Genomic DNA, 17,937 nt, shown 5'->3' on the forward strand with positions numbered 1-17,937 from the left:
TGCCGAGAAATTGATTTTTTTCTTTCAGCCGGAAGGTAAGTGATATAAATGCGATTTGTGGCGTATCCACGCTGGACGTTGTTCGGTTAACGTATTTTCGTAACAAGCATCATCGACACATCATTAGGCAGCTACAATATTCTCAGATATCGCAGCGCTCGAATTTACGTATTTATGTATTATTTCGGGTGCTGCAACATTTCTCGCAAGTGACTGAAGTCCAGCTGATATCCAGCCGACGCTAATCTGAAACGCGATTTCTCAAAACCACGACCAAACACAACCGATTCCCGTGTGTCAATACAGAATCGATGTTTTACCCTGTATGCGAAAACTAGCCGTCGTATTCGATAAATCTCGCACTCGCGGTGGTCGGTAAAGATTGGAACACAAATAAATATAAAACAAGATATGAGAAATGGAGTATAGAAAAATATATACAATGCCAATATAAAATATAATGCCTACAAGAAACAAATCCAGTAATCTTATTGTTAATGTCCATTAGAAAGAATGGAGAGTGTACACAATGCAGTCCAATGAGTTTTGAGACAAAAATCGTACAAAATAAAGAACACGTCAGAAAAACATTTTGAACATTTTTTTTTATTTTATATAAATTTTTGTGTCGAAACCTTATGGATCGCATTGTGTATTCGCGATATTGTGATTGATCGAAAACGACGTATGTTGAGCATAAATGATCACGTGTTTTTAATATAAATTGCATATATATATGTATATATTTCATTTATTTTAAATTCCTCGTATCTTACTTTTTATACTTTTGTGCTCTGGCTTCATAAGCCGCACACAAGCGAGCAATCGCGATGAAGATCGGTATTATTTATACCTGATTACGTTGAATAAAAGAATTTAAAAATCATCCATAAGTAATCGACCACTGATCGCATTAATCATCGGGACGCGCTGCCGATGCCGTGAGGAGTACGAAGTAAGAACAACTCATTTCATTGATCAGGAAGCACCTTGATTTCCGATTCGGAGCTATCTCTCGAGCGAAATGTCTTTTCCCCGCCACGAATATCTTCGGAGAAAGAGAGAGAGGGAGAAAAAAAAGAAAAAAAATCTTTGCATATAAGTGAGAAGTTTCCGTCGTGTGTCGAGTGTAAACGTAAAACGGTGAGTACGAAGGAGGAGGTGCATATCGCGGAAAATCGGAAAAACGAAGAAGCCGAAGCCGGGGGGGGGGGGACTACCCCGTCACACGCGATCACACGAGTACGAGGGGGTATCGATTTCGTAAAAATCGCCACGCAGCTCGCCCGAGTCACGCATATTTAGTTACGTTTACGTTTATGTTCACGTTTATTTGTTTAGTTTATTTCGAGTTGCATGCTTTAAATGTCATCCAGAATGCTCAGTGTACCTGTACTCTCTCGTCGTCTCGTTTCTCATGTCTGTTAGGCTTCGTGTACACACACATCTGAGATCCGTCGAACAATGTACATGCATATTCATAATATTCATAAATACGAGTCGGCAAACGGCTTGTATACACATTCCACTTCTCGATAGAGGACATATGCGAATGTGTGGTTCCACAGGCATTCCCGCTCCGTCCGACGAACATCCCTCTTATCTCGTCCCATTCCTGCCTTCCCCCTTTCAAATTTTTATTGTCATTATTTATTTCTCTAAGTGATATTATTTAAGATCTTTTAAGATGAGATTATATTTTCAGCAGAGCGATATACGTTGCTAGGATCTTGAATAATTAATGACAAATTATTCTGAGGTAATTATGATGGATTCAATTAATAAGAAAGGAAACACGAAATACGAAAAATGCTACGTAACACGTGTAAGACAACGTTACCGACATGAGACTGTTCTAATTTCATGTAACAGGACAATACAATCTATCACGGCATCATAATGCGATACATTCGTGTTCGTCGAATATTTAACAAATGAATCGACAATCGTTTAGAACACATTTTGGACACACATCGAAAAATATGCGTAGCGCGTATGAAAATCCACGATCGCAATAACGCAACTCTCTCGAGCCACCAGAGCGCAATGACTTGTATAATGTCGCGTGTTAATGACAATAGAGTCGAATCTCTCGCGTATGAAAGAGAAATTAAACGCACAAATTTTCTATAAAACAGCGTCATCCGCCTTCTTTTTCCCGCAATTTTCCTCCCGCGAACGTACATGCACACATTCACGTATGGTGTACACGTGTGCGAAACGTTTCGACGTGCCGCCCGCCCCGCGCGTGTGATCATGCGTGTACTTTGCGTGTGTGTATGTGAATAATTTCATGCATGTGCGTGCGCCTCCTCTTGTTCCGTTTCCTCTTTCCGCATTAGCACTGACCGAAGGTCCCGAAGAAGGCCGGGGAGAGGAAAGTCGCCGTTATAAAGAAAGTTCTTACTTCGCTCTCCACGAAGAGAAACAGCGCGCGCCGTCGATTCCTTCACATCTTTCCGGTTCTTCCCCCCTTTTTGTTTTCAAGGACGTGCCGTAACGCGCATAATTGCTTTTCTATAAAGGACGCGAGTCTCGTTTAATGGAATTATTAATGCGCGGGGCGTGATCCAATAGAAGAAGATAGAAGAAGGTGAAGACGAAGAGGCGAGGCAGATCGTGGCAGCAAAGAAAAGGGTTGATTTCACCACAGTCACGCGCTGATCGTCGGATTTGCAAAATTAATTTATCAAAAATTTCTCTCCAATCTTTATGGCTAAGTTGAAAATGAATTTCGAAGCCGTACACATTGTTCGTTGAAATTCTTTACAAGCGCGATGTAAGAGGATTAAAATCGCCGCGAGGATATTCGCTTTTGATGGCAACGATTTATCGCGAGATAAAAAAAGAACGAGATAAAGTGAAACTTTGCAGAGAAATATTAATGACGTACGATTATTTGAGCGTGGAACATTCACAATAGTTTCGTAATTTAATAAAAATTTATGAAACCTGTCACGTTTATGTACCTGTTACAAGATATTGATCGTCATAACGAACGGACGGCCGTAAACTGTTCCGATCGGTCTCCGAAGATACGAGCTTTATAAATAGATACGCGCCTACCGTTTTCGAGCTGCAAAAGGAACCGCACGATCGAGATCACGTAAGCATAGTCGAGCGGATACAAGCACGACACTACCGAAAGGAGCATTCGAGCGAGATTCGCGTACACGCGGCCGTAATTTTTTTTTCTCTTGGCGGTCGTGCGGTATAGGGTTTAAGTGTGTTGTGGGGGTGTGCAGCTGCATGAGAGGTGCGTTGTTGTGTTTCAGTGCTCACCTCTATGACGGGGCTAACCTTGAACTCTCTGAACACCCAGTCAGCGAAGAAGTTGTTCACCTGCCAACTGTGCGGCAAGGTACTATGCAGCAAAGCATCCCTGAAACGCCACGTTGCCGACAAACACGCCGAACGACAGGAGGAGTACAGATGCGTCATCTGCGAGCGGGTGTACTGCTCGCGTAATTCCCTGATGACCCATATATATACTTATCATAAGAGCAGGCCCGGCGACATTGACATTAAGTTCTTTTGAAGGTTTAGATAAGGTAGGGACCACGCTAAACACACCTATGGCGCACAGCGTTTCGAAGATTTTTAACATAGTCTCTCAAAACTCACTCCTATACGACTTAACAAACATAAGTACACATTTCCTTCCTTTCTCTCTCTCTCTCTCTCTCTCTCTCTCTCTCTCTCTCTCTCTCTCTCTCTCTCTCTCTCTCTCCCTCTCTTCCTCTTTTATTCTTTTTCTCTACTTCTCAGTATCTATTTTTTATATTCTCTTTCCTTCTTAGGTACATATCCGCAAATATATACCGAAACGCGCACGCTTGTTTCCCGGATCGCGCCTTCTTTGAGATTTATTTCTCATTCTAAATTTTTTTTCCATCTCGCGCATCGTCAAAAGATACATCGTCCTTCTCCCCGACTCGGTCGGACGACCCCCGCCGTCGCGTCGTTGTCCCGACGTACGGAAAGCTTGTGTTTCCTTTTCCTCCTCGTTCCGCACCGGCACTCCGCGAATGGTGCATGCCACGGCGAGAAACCGGTCTCGACTTGCACGCGGGACCTTCTTTCTCTTCTTGTTCGCCTTACGGTTCGAGTCTCGCGCATCGTCGTATCCGCATCCCGGCTCGCGTAACTGCTTTCTTTCCTTTTATCCCGTCGTCCTTCGCGCCCCTTCGGTACCGTACGCGCCGCTGATCGAGTTCTTCCGGTATTCGCCGGTCCGTTATACCTGCTGTCAGTGACTCGAATTCCCGATGCATCAGTAAAACAGCATGCCGCATAGCTACATCGGCGCATTGATAACAACATGAATACGGATAGGTTTTTTCAAAAGTCTGCTAAAGAGATAGAAGTCTGGAAAGTCTTGCTAAAGACACTTCGAACGTTCGGTATTTCACAACTCTTTTGGACATTTCGCATTCTTTGGGAAATGTATGTGTCATTAATATAACAGAGACACACCGGCGCTTCAACTGTGACGTTATACGTAGCGAATGAAAGTGACTATGAATGCTATTGTTGCTTTCATATTACTTTCATATTGCTCGCGCAAATATTACTGCCATTATACTGTTATAATAGGGTCATCATGGGATAAAATGACGGAATTATTACTTCCTATTTCAGTCTATTATGTGTAACGTCACATAATTGAAGTGTCGAAGACTTGATTGTAACAATTCTTTCATCTGCGTAGATTTAGTATAAAATTTTATGCTAAAGAAAAATCATTGCGCTGATATTATCGAAGTCATTACACAATACTAAAAACATTGAAAACTGCTACACTCTGTTAGTGAGTTGCAAGATTGTTGATAATTCTGTTAAATCTTTGTCATCTTCTTGGAATAACACGTTAGTTGACTTTCTGATGCAAAGAGTCATGGGAATAGGTAGAGATGGACACGGTGAATTAAAAAACTTTTGGGTGCTAACATATTAAGAATGATCGATCATCTCTCCGCAGAGACAGGAATCTATTACGAAGACCCTAACTGATCTACGTCTGTCTTATTCTTTTCTGTTTGTGTGACGTCCACATTTCGTGCCTCCTCACAATCTCTTTTCTTTCAGTCAATCTACCAACCTGCTCATCCTACTCGTTGCTTGCTTGTTTGCATGCCCATCTGATTGTCCGCCTGCTATCTGCTTGCTTGTAGCTTTGGCTACGTGTTTGTCTTGATTCGCATTTCTTGATTATTTTTCTATGTTAATATTGTTGAATCCTCGCGTTGAATCGGAAGAGAGTACGCGATACGTCGGTGGGAGAGATATGAGAATTGAATTATTTGAAATGAGATTGGGGCGATTCGATGCAATCGCCACGATTGGCAGAAATTGCATGTTTAGGATTTTATGCGAGAGCGACATTCGTCAATGAATTCTCGCTAGGCGAACATTGTACGCTAGAAATACGATATAATTTTCAATATTGTTTTTGGTTGTGTCGTTTTACGTTTATTGGATGACTGTTTTTTTTTCTGATTATTTATTAGCATTTTTATTATTTCTGCTTTTCTGTTGTCATCTTTTATAAATTCGGGAACCGATACGAAATCGCCCCTTTTTTAGGCGAACATCGAATAACCAGAATTATCGCGAAGTTTCTTAACGCGAAGGACGTTATATACCTGTGCGATCGCGAAAGCTTGAGACTGTTCGGTTTCAATCTTTGACTATTTAACATGTCTTTGGAGATTTATTGTTCATCCGATTAATGACATGATTAACAATAAAAATAGCGTGTGCTTAATTTTTAGCACCTGTATAATATGTCGCACTACACAAACTCGTTAGTAACTTCTATCAACGGATTGGTTCTAATACGCTAAAGCATACTAATCACTAATTCGATGCACGCGGTATAATACATAGATCCTTTTCTTTATCCCTTCTCTCATTTTTCCTCTTCCTCAATTGGGATCTTTCGGCATCTCGTGTCCCATTCTGGATGCTCGATAAAATTCACAACAGCAGAATATTATTATCTAAATTTATCTAATTTATCTATACAGAACTTTGCGATTTCTACACAACTTCATCATTCTGAATTCTTTTCCTTTCAAACTGATAAATCAGAGTTGGTAATTCCAAGTTTAATATGCATTATTGTATGATTCTTGCTATATTAAATTATGTAAATTATTGTTTAGTACAACATTACTCGTTATTCAAACTGTAATATTCGTATTGCTTATAAAATTAAATACGATGTAAATTAGCTGTAACGATTTAAATCGTATTGATTTTTGAAAATCGATTTTCGACACTTTTAACGCTGTTTCTAAGTTAATTTAAAAGCGAACTGTTTTATACTTGGCAATTAAACGAGTAAATGTAGTGTGTTTTTAAGATGAAACTAGCTTACAGTTTTCACACGAGACATGGAAGTGCCAGCTCTGAGCTTCTAATCGATCGATGCACCTTGCCAATGTGTCATCGGACCGTCACTATGATGGCCGATCGTATTCTTACAATATCTATAAGACGAAGCAATTAACGGAGGAATCGAAGCCATTATAATTTCGACGACTCTAATCTCATATGTGCTAGACACGCGAGAGAAAAAGCGCATCTTATACGTCGACAGCGTAAAGATCTCTATTTCCCGTGTTTATAGCATTGTGAAATTAACTCCCATCGAAATTATACCGGTTTCGACGTGTGTACCGAATCCTGACGGATAACTGTGGATAACTCTCGCGAGGAGCGATCTTTATACAGATCTGGATGCGTTTCAGGTACGGGCAACGGGATGCATCCGGCACCGACGACGCCTCCCACTGTCATGTACCGAATGCCACCACCCACGGCGGGTGGCATAAACGAGCCTCAGGAATGCCCGTACTGCCGTCGCACGTTTTCATGCTACTACTCCCTCAAACGCCACTTCCAGGACAAACACGAGCAATCGGACACGCTATACGTCTGCGAGTTCTGCAACCGTACGTACCGTACGAAGAACTCGCTGACGACGCACAAGAGCCTGCAGCACCGCGGCACCAGCGGCGTGCTGAGGCGGCTTCTAAAGGCCTCGGCCATGAAGAACGTCTTCGGTAGCATGCAACACCAGATGCAGATGCAGCAGCAACCGCAATGAAAACGTCGGAAAAATCAAAGTCACCCTGTGCCGGATCGTCCGCGTCGTCGTCGTCATCGCCGCCGTCGCCGTCGCCGTCGTCGTCGCCATCGTCGTCGCGCTGCTATCGTCGTCGTTTCTCGCGCGAATCGCTCGATTGACATCGTCGGGCAAGCAACTCGAGAATCAAGGCCAGACTATCGAGAGAACATGGAAGCACTACTTTGCGTATCCGGGATACTCACGTGCCGCTTTGAGCAGCGCACAAGTCGTTTAGCTCGAACTTTGATTTAATTAAATCGCGCCACGCTCTCTTAAGTTGCGACTTGCGCAAAAGTCGGTTAGCACAGCACAGACCACAGATCATTTCTAAACAATTCCTCTATCTACGTTACTGGACGGATAATCGCTGATTGAGTTAATTAACCGAGATCGATGCGATTCATATTACGAGCTGGTTGAATTGAAGTGAATTAGCAGCAACCTGGATTAACGAGATCTTGTTTTTCCGTCTACGCTGTATTTAGGTTCGTAATTCGGGAGAAGAGACTGCGAATCGCTAAATCGAGATTAGTAAATTCAAAAGGGAAATTCAGTCTCTTGTTAAATTGCGGCAAAGTTCTCGTAATTTCAACGATTAATTATCCTTATTACGCGCATCTGCGGAGCGCATAATGCCTATCGTGATCGGTTATCGTAAGACCTTAAATGAGAAGCGGATTAAAGAGAAGGGAGGAAAGCGGAGAGTACATGGAATCCCGAATCGCGGACGAGTCATTTCGGCATTTTCTCCCAGTTTTCCCCCTCGCTTTTCCGTCGGTCCACCGAAAGCAAGAGCGCGCGATTTTTCTAGTTTAGACTCGCCAATGTAGCGTTGTAATTTTTCTTCGTCAAGACTGCAATGAATCCAAAGAAGGACAATTTGACTGAGAAGCTTGTAATTCGACTGAAACTGTGTAGGAAGGAGAGGAGGCTCGAACGTTAAGATTTATAGTGCGCGAAACAAAGACACATTCCATTGTCAGCGATCAGGATGCTGGTGACACTGAGTTGACCAAAACGGCCGACTGCCCGGCAAATTTTCGAGCGGAGAATCTACGCGTGGGACGACGCGTTTTCGAGGACGACATTATCCCGCCGCGAGTTTATTTTTTTCTCTTAGCTGACGTTGTCCAAAAAGCACCCGAGCGGAAAGATTAGAAAAAGGCCATAATTAAGACGGGATGTTTGGGGAGGGAACAGTCTTCCGGGAAATCGTTTCCGAGATCGAATTTACGTTGCGAATTCTTCTGTATCGGCGCTCTCGAGACGCGCGCCTAACCCGTTGGGCGTTTAAAACGTCGAATTGACGGACGAACGGGCGAGAAACCGAGGGGAAACCACAATCGCGAGGATCGTGAATGAGATCGGGAATCTGACGTCGAAAACCCACACGTCCCGCGTGCGTGTTACGTATACGCGCGTGTGCATGCCGAATGCACTTTCACGCGGCCGAATCGCGGACGCGCCGAGGTCGTTTTTACGCGTATGTATATCAATTCTGAACAAGACGGAGAGGGGGCGTGGAGGAAGACGAAGCGAATCGACGACGTTAGACCTAAAGGCGAAACAAAGCGCGAGGATGCACCGACGCGTTCGAAACGCACGCAAAAGTGACGCCAATTCGGTGAAAAGTGATCGCGGCAACGGCGGCAATTGAGGTCGAGACGTGTTGCTAATCGACGTGGAACTCGTCGATTAGCATAGAAGGCAGGGGATGGGGGAACGATATCGGTTTTACGAAACGAGAGAGAAGAGAAAGGCGGGAGAGCGTGTATAGACGCGAAGGTGGTAGAGATATATCATGGGTTCTTAACGTGTATATGTAGATTCGTCGTATGCGCTAAATACAAACTATATTTTTAACTCTTTAAAAGTAATATTTTGAGCTGTAAATATATTATATTCGTACGATACATCGATAAACGATGATATTCTCCTGTTCAGATTTTATAAAAATCGGCATAGTCCTACGTAGGTATCTCTCGCGGATGGGCGGAGCAGTGCTGCGGGAGCTTACAACCCGCTTCCCGATCGCCTTTCGCATTTTTTAACGAGCATTTCAAGCTATCTCTGCAAACGCACGGTTTTTACCAAGGGGGAATTGTTCCGTTTACATTCCGTCTGTCTGTTTTCCGTTACGTCGCAAAGCGTTTTCCGCAAATCGGACTCCAAACGGTCGAAGTGGCCTCAATTCACTGAGAGATTATGGAGCACTGCTCTGCACCTCGAACTTTAATATATCCACATTAACAAATGTACAAGCAAGAGGAAACCCTAAAAGTTGTTCATCGTAACATATTCAGGTTTAAAACTCAGCGTAGAGAACGAGAAAATGTTGATGTTTTATCTGTAAGGCGAAAAAGGAAATGCCATAATAATTAACGAGCAAGTACAAATTATCGTGGAAAATATAAATTATGTCTACGTCTAACTCTTAGGATGCGCAGTATCGGAAAGGGAATATTTAACGGAAGCGCGGAATAAGGGGAAAAACAGAAACGGCGGGAAAGGATCACGGCCTGCCTCGAATTTCATTCGTGGCCGGACGAAATGATTAAAGGGGGATGGAAAAAGAAGAAAATGCGCGGGGGAGAAAAGGAAAAGGGTAAGCACGAGTTTCCAAACATATCTTCGAAGTGTGAAGTATACTGTGAAAAAAATATACGATTTTAGATATTTAGCTATCTCTACCGAGAGATTTTATAATTATTACGTATACATTCTTAAATCAGTGGACCGATTCTCGATCGGTGACGTTTGGCTAGGGCATAATGTGGAGGGCATATCGATTGAACGAAGTGCGGCCGAGAAGCCGCGAGATTTTACGTTTCTTGTCTTTCTTCTCCTCTTTTCTTAAAAGAAGAAAAAAAGTCATTTTTTTTAGCTAAGGATGCGCGATTGGTTAGTGAAAAAAAGAAAATCCTAGTCATTCCGGAAATTTTTGTGATTCTGTGATATCGGGGATCGTGGCATCAAACGATTCGACGAAAGACGAAAAGAGAGAGACTAAAAAAAAGCGTATGTCTGTCCACATTATGATATCGCCGGGCGTACTTTTAAAAAAACTCTTTTAGCGACGAAAGAAAGGAAATTAATAATTGATTATTAAATAATGTCGGGAAATTTCTGTGATGTTTTTCGGTTGGTATACTAGCGCGATTACGAAAGCTATGTGAATGGAAAAAAAGTATACGGAATTTATGTCAATGTTCGATGTTGTACGATGTATTGTAAGAGGCAAAACTGTATCGGGAAAAAAAATTTCATCTTATTGCTTTGAAATTTTCGAGATATGGGGGATAAGAACGGGGTGTCGGGCAACCGCTGATCGATTTATCGATCTGAAGGGAAAAAATGCGTCGTTTATTTTATATAAATCCGACTTATTTATTTATTAATTGATGGATAAAACGTGAAAAGGGCAAGCTCGATTCGATCGGCAACTTTGATCTTGTGTCATACGCATCAGTTCCAAATTTCATAGATCCGTGCATTAGGTCGAGGAATATATTTTTCTCTTTACTGTAAGACGACGTGATAAGTATATTTAAAACGACGCACGAACGATCAACTGTTGCCACTCGTCGCACGATAGACTTTAGTCTAGTGTAAACGTCGAGTGCAGTTTGCACACGCGTGTTGGGTGGATAAGTATGCGCGCACGAGTGTGTATGTAGACGTGTTTATGTGATCGCTCACATATATTGTACAGGTCCACATGCACACGAGCTGCATGCGAACTGCTGCAGGGTAAACGACTCATCACACGCCGGCGTGAACGCGAAAAAAAAAACGAGAGGAAAAACAGAGAATGACTATAGATTATTTATCGGAATGTGCCAAGGTCCCGAACCGTTTACACGGACGAAATTTTAGATAGGTACGCGCCCCGTCTCTCCCGTCGAGGAGGAATATTATCAATATTAATCATTAGGATATGTCTGAGGTACGATTTAAAAAAGAAGTGGAAAATTATCGTGGAGATCTTTTTGGGATTTTTAATATATATGAAACACTTTTCGTCTTGTATGGTTTATCGTAAGCGGGAAAAACTCCCGAAAAATCGCGAGAAGGAGCGACACGCGGCGAAAATATTTTCGATTCTATCTAAACGTTGTCTTTCGCTCGCATCCTGTGTACAACTCGTGCGTGTACGTACTCGTGCTAGAGAGATGTAAAGGAACCGCGCATTTTTCTTCGCGCGAGCGAGGGCCGATCAACTGTTATTTTACAACACTGACCGCGTAACTCAGCAGGATTCATTGTCACGGCGGTAGGAGTGCGACGCGCGTGCTGCATCGAGGACCGCACGGAGAGACCGCGGCATCTCTCTCTGCGATCCACGCAGTTGCCGTTCACTTAGAATTACGCGTTTTCGCGCGAACTCGCCTCTCGACGCTCTCGACCGGCGACAAAATGGTGCAATCTCATCGTCAGCAGGCTATATACGCCATATATAACCATTCAAAGCAGGACCGTTCTTCCGGTGCGTGCACACCCCGGTGTGTTCGCCATACCCGCATTGTTAACAGCTTCCTTTTTGACCCGTTGAAAAAGCCACTTCTAAGTTAGTCACCCATTCTTCGACGAACGGGTTCTTCGGCGTAATTCGAGAATCGATATAACTGAAGAGGTCAAGTTTACTTTCTGGCGCTGTGACGAATACTTTGATACGCGAATTTACTTTTGAGAAGGCTGATTTTTGTAATCGTTTTAATCGTCGATTTATTTAAAGACTCAAATTTATTTCTATTAGTTTCCTCGTTTTTAATTCCTACTTTTAGAGGAACTGACTGATTAGATTTTTTCTTGTTTTTTTTTTTTTTTTTTAAATTGGTTTAAAGTTTTCTTTCATTATGTGATATTATATTACCAAAGAGAGCATCGAGAAAACTTTGCAAGACTTTCTCCGACGCGAGTGGTATTTACCTTGGAAAATATAGAATCGCGAAGGTCGCATTTATGATATATCGATAAGTTTCCATCGAGATTTCGGCTGAATTATTTTTGTTTAATTCCGTGGTTTATTTTATCGTGGAAACGCAACTTTTTGGTTTGGTGGTAAGCCAATGGCTGTGGAAAGCCGATACTAAATTGACAATAGCGGTTCATAGAATTCCAGTATGGGAAATATCACGAGAGTCCGGGAAAGTTGTAAATCGATTGTTTAGAAACACTCTTCGGTTTTAATGAAAAGAGAAAAGAAATTTTAATTTCCAAAAGGGGGATCAAATGGAACTATAAAAGGAAAACAAAGAGATGTAAGGAGCGCATCAATGCTAATCAATAAAACGAAATAGCGATGTAATTATATGAAATTAAAGAAAAAGAAAGAACGTCGTGCATAGGAGAAAGACTACTTAGATTTATTTTTATTATGTCTTCAAAAAGACTTTAAATAAAATATTTAAATTGTGCCATAATTAATATTAACAAAATCTTAAGTGTAAATTTATTGTTACGAAAGTTTTTAAATTTATCGGAAGAAATGAAAATTACAAAAAAAATAGATGAAAAAAATGGTGAACGCTAAGAAAAAGAAAATATCATTACTGTCTAATGGGTAACTAATAGTGCGATAGTTCTTAGAGATGAAATGTCGTGTCAGTTTAATGACGATTGTCGTATCAACAAGAGAACCTAGGATTAATAACGGTTGGTTATTTACGCTCAATATAACTAAGAACTTACATAGTATGGATCTTTTCTACTTGTACCAAAAATTTTATTGCTAACTGTCGACTTTGTTTTCTTTTTTATGTACATAGGGCATTACCTCATGTCGTTCTTATCGAATATGCAATGCGAGATTATAATTAAAGAATTAATTAAATCCGTTTGACTATACGGGGACGGTTGCTTCACCAGTCAGATATTCGAGAGAAACGTATATAGGTCGCACTAATGGCGATAAAGTTTGTTACATACGATATATAATATATCGTTATAATCACATAATCACATATATACATATATCACACATTTTGTTATGTTATGACAAAATCATTATGTCGCTGCATCAACATGCGTTATGTCGGCGTAATGCATGATGCGCGTGATGCGCCATTAAGCTTGACGAATATCTGACGAGTGCAGCACAACACACCGTCTACAATCAATTCACCATCCAATCCAATTATTCGGGCCAATGGGAACTTAGCGAGATTTCAAATGTCATACGTTGTCGTGTCGTTCAGTGAACGAAACGACGTCGGAGAATTCGATGTACCCTTGAATGCACGTACGTGTACTTCTGAGCGAATGAGCGAGCGAGAGAAAGAGAGAGAGAGAGAGAGAGAGAGAGAGAGAGAGAGAGAGAGAGAGAGAGAGAGAGAGAGAGAGAGAGCGAGAGAGAGAGAGAGAGAGAGAGAGAGAGAGAGAGAGAGAGAGAGAGAGAGAGAGAGAGATATGAATCCACGTGACCACATCTCTAACGTGTAATTGAAGTGTATATGTGTATGTATATGTATGTGTGTACGTATACGTATATGTATACGATATATCCGTGTACATATTAGATTAAGGAGACACGTCGAGCGTGTACGAGCTGTTGCGAGTAATCGAATCATAAGTCGCACGAGCGTAAACGAATGAGGTATGCGCTATTTTCTTAATGTATCATACAACGTAATAGGCACGGAGAAGGGCTCGTAATAGCTGTGGATTTGTTTCTGTCCATCCGTACAGGAAGTAATGAAAAATGTAAGGGAATTTTTCTTTTGAGAAAAGAGAGAGAGAGAGAGAGAGAGAGAGCAAAATTGAGCTGAAACAGAGTTCTTGCGACGCTTGGAAAGAGACTTTGCATCCACAGCAGTTACGTATCTCTTCGCTTTACGCATTTGTACGTCCGTTATTTCTGATACTATTATGGACATCATTGTACGTATATTAAACATATCTTCCGCGAGTCTACCCATATTATAGAGAGAAAGAAGGAGATACTTGTGTATTCTAATTCATCGCCAGAGAGTTTTATATATTATGCTTTATGTATCATTATGATTATCTCATTGTCACCGTCATCGTCATCGTCGCCGCCGCCGCCACAGTCTTCACCAACGTCATCTTCATTGGCAATAGCAATCATTTTTCTCATCGCTATAATTATTTTATTATTATCATTATTAATTATAATTATAAATATCATTAGTAGGAGAGCATGAGAGAGAAAGAGAGAAAGATAAAGAGAGAGAAAGAGAGCAATACATTAGTTTCTATATTACTATTATTATTATTATGATTACTGCTGCTGTTATTATTGTTATTAGTACTGCTACATTACTATTATTTTCAATATTATCGATAATTTTTGTTATATCGATACGTTTATTATAAGATTATAGTTTAATTAAATTTTGTTCATAGAATGTGTACGATATCGAGGACTGGTCGACAGTACGTTATGTTGCACTATGTACGGATAAATATTGTATAGACACTTTTGTTAGAATATCTAATTTCTCAGATCCTTATTTTTATTTCGTATTCTATTATGACGTTTTACAAAACCGATTGTTTAAATGTGTTGGGGGATCTTATTGACTTATTATTATTATTATCACAGTTATTATTATATTATTGCTGCTATTATAGTAATTACAATTATTATGACTATTGCTGTTATTATGAGTACTACATTGCTATTATCGCCATTCACCACTACAATTATCTTTTACAGCTAATACCGCTACCGCCACATAATCGATATAGCTATCATAAAGAGTAATATTTATTCGGAAATTCGTTGTGACGTATGTATTTCGTTCGCAAATCTGAGGTGAGAAAGAGGGAGATACATAGTCACGACGTGTATAGACTGCGACTCGCGATTCGCAAGAGACGTCCGCTCGTGTCGCAAAATATTCGCCGACGCGCACGCGACAAGGTATCGATCCCTTTTTATCGCTACATTGTAAGCTTAATTTTAGTTGCATCATCGTCACACAGATCATAAGCTGTCGAAATGTAGAGCGGGTCGTAGAACGCAAAAGGATCCACGTGTTGCAAAAACAGATCACAGCGATTTTCGTGTTTACCGGTTACCTTTTCAGATTCAATTCTCGTGTCTATTGATATTTGAAGGAGGGTTGAAGAACATCAATGGAAATACGAGATTGTCGCGAAAGAAGTAATTCTAGCGTGGACTCTGCTTCTTACATTCCGTTTCGTATTTGCGTTTCTTCACCATACTCGAACCTTGACATAATGTCCAAAGTCAAATGAATAATGAATAGACAATTACGCTATTTCGGATCGAATCTGAGAAGTGAGAAAATCGCAAGGCTTGACGCGAAGTTCGAATGTGTAGTCCTTTTTTCATTACGATTATAAACGCTTAAACAAGGATATCATTTGCAAAAATACAAATATTTATTTTAACATCTAATATTATTTTTAGCTACTTAAATGAAGAAAAGGAATTTAACAATTTCAAATTTACCAAATTTAATAAGTGTGTGGCGATCAATATTTAATTTTTCAATATTTAATATTTTTTTCCCCTGGGCAATTAAGCTTATAATTTTATTATCGCTGCAAGCTGCGTTGGTTTTCCAGAATTATTTCGCAGCACATTATATCGAGATTCGAGTTGCACCGACGCTTTTTACATCCCATCGTATCAATGTCAACTTACTCATTGAAGCGATTTAATTGTAATAGAAAATGACGCCGTCAACATGAATCCGTATTAAGTTTTCACGTAACGGATCAACGCTTCTCGACAAGAATTCCCGCACAATTTCGCGACGTTGTGGAATCTTCGGTGGACAATCACGGCCCGACTATAATTATAATGTAAACAAAGTGCAACACGCTGCCTTGCTGAACAGTACAAGTACAAAACGAAATACAAATACATAAAAGAAAAAGAAGAAAAAAAAAGAAAAAAAAATCGCGTCTTCGATTTAATGGACGGGAACGATTACCGGTAGTTAAGGAATATCAAAACGAAGATAAAAACGACGACAAATTATTAAGACGTTAAGTGATGGAAGAGAACAAAAAAAAACGAAAGAAATAAATAAATAAAAAAGAAAGAGGCTCCGTTGTACATGTGACAACGGCCCGGATCCGTCGATCATACTATGCATGCACGAAAACTAAATCAACGACGGTGAAAATGCGTTTGTTCACAGATACCTCAGTTGCCGTAGCCTCAGACCCTTTCGAGTTTTACAATCACTTTTCGCTACAATACATGTCTTGTCCGTCTGTCTGTCGCACTTATAATTTAGAGAAAGATAGAAAAAGCGCGCGATAGAGAGACTGAAAGAAAGAAAGAAAGAGAGAGAGAGAGAGAGAGAGAGAGAGAGAGAGAGAGAGAGGAGAGAGGTGTAGCGTGGTAATACCTTGCACTTGTGTAAACTCATGGATCATGTATATAGATAATAATTGTGTACAGTCGTCGCGATAATTGTGTTAACGCGCGTCTACTTTGCTGGCTTGCGACATTTTGTGTGTCTAGCGAGAACTTAGCGAAATTATATACCCCCACGATATCAATCCTTACTTCGAGTCTGCATCCGGATCGTACAGAATGAACGATATCGCTTCGACTGTTATCCATACAAGCGTTTTCTTTTCTTAACATATGCAAATTAAATTCTAGCGGATGATCAATTTGATCGGTTCGGAAAATGTAGGAGATACAAGAATATATGGTGGATTACACCGTGACCCAGAACCAGAGTAGCTTCACCATTTGAACGCTGAGGGCAGAAGTTTTGTATCTCCTACGTCTTTTCCTGCGATATAATTTAATCGGTCACAGGACGCACAACGGATACACGTGTATATATTTATCCCGTGAATTACATGCATCTCTTCTTCTTCCCTCGCTGATCGTTCTTCCGTCACGCGTCTCCGAGCCGAAGAGATCCGTCGTGATCGTCACACAACCGACCTCCGCGCGCGCGCGCGCGCGCGCGTAACAAACTTCCGTAATTAGTACATATACGGGGTACATATACCCCCGTCGAGCGGTATATGTGGTATATTCCAGGCGGATTTGTACCTCCGTCTACATTCGCGATATAATCGAGCACGCTCGAGGAGGAACAACGTTCACCCCGAAGAAGCCTATCCGATAAAGAGCCTAATTACGTTTTACGCTTCCGCGAAATCATAATCCCGATTCGTTCCGGGACAAGGGATCCACGCACAAAGGCGATGCTTCTCCGGCCCCGCCGCCGGGCCCGAAGCGAGACGACACTGCCAAAAATCTAATACGTACAGCTCGTTAGGACCGTCAAATTCCTCCGCCCGTCCTCCCACCCATGAGAATCATCCTGAATTTTATCTAAATAATGGATGTATAATCTTCCGCGTCTGAGGCTCGGCAATAAGATATACTTCTCATCATAAGCTACAATAGTTGTTGTTGTACTTATTTCCCCTCTATTCTGTCACCAGTCTCTGGATGTTAATGCGGCTACGAGCAACACGTGCATCGTTCGTATATGCGACGGACTCCCATGAAAATGCACCGGGGAACGAGTGATAGAACGATGTGAGCGCGAAACTCGCCGTATTATTACTATTATTATTATTATTATTATTATTATTATTATTATTATTATTATTATATTTTACAGAGTGCGGATATTAGATATAAAGATATGTATAGATAGACCGTACACAGACAAAGACGTACACACAATGCGAGCGCGCAAGCACGCGCTGTACACGCGCACACATATACACATATTGTTCCGTTATCGCCGTTATACCATCCGTGTAACATAACATTGCAAATAAACTTGCAGTTTATTAACCGATCAAACCTGTGACTCCTTCCAGCG

At 41.1% G+C, this 17,937-nt stretch overlaps 1 protein-coding gene across 1 annotated transcript; it reads left to right on the plus strand.

Annotated features, from left to right (window-relative positions):
• Window positions 1–3,421: 3,421 nt before the first annotated feature.
• Window positions 3,422–17,910, plus strand: LOC143902433 (broad-complex core protein-like). The gene is made up of 2 exons (XM_077415347.1): window positions 3,422–3,551; window positions 6,756–17,910. The coding sequence occupies exon 2, from the start codon at window positions 6,770–6,772 to the stop codon at window positions 7,112–7,114; it is 345 nt and encodes a 114-aa protein (XP_077271473.1). The 5' UTR covers window positions 3,422–3,551; window positions 6,756–6,769; the 3' UTR covers window positions 7,115–17,910.
• The last annotated feature ends 27 nt before the right edge of the window (window positions 17,911–17,937 follow it).

The sequence above is a fragment of the Temnothorax americanus genome, unplaced genomic scaffold (assembly GCF_048541705.1).
Source record: "Temnothorax americanus isolate GAGA-0224 unplaced genomic scaffold, ASM4854170v1 Scaffold4, whole genome shotgun sequence".
NCBI lineage: Eukaryota > Metazoa > Arthropoda > Insecta > Hymenoptera > Formicidae > Temnothorax > Temnothorax americanus.

Excerpts from the sequence above, each read along its gene's own strand:
- LOC143902433 (XM_077415347.1), top strand. The coding sequence starts at position 6,770 with ATGCATCCGGCACCGACGACGCCTCCCACTGTCATGTACCGAATGCCA.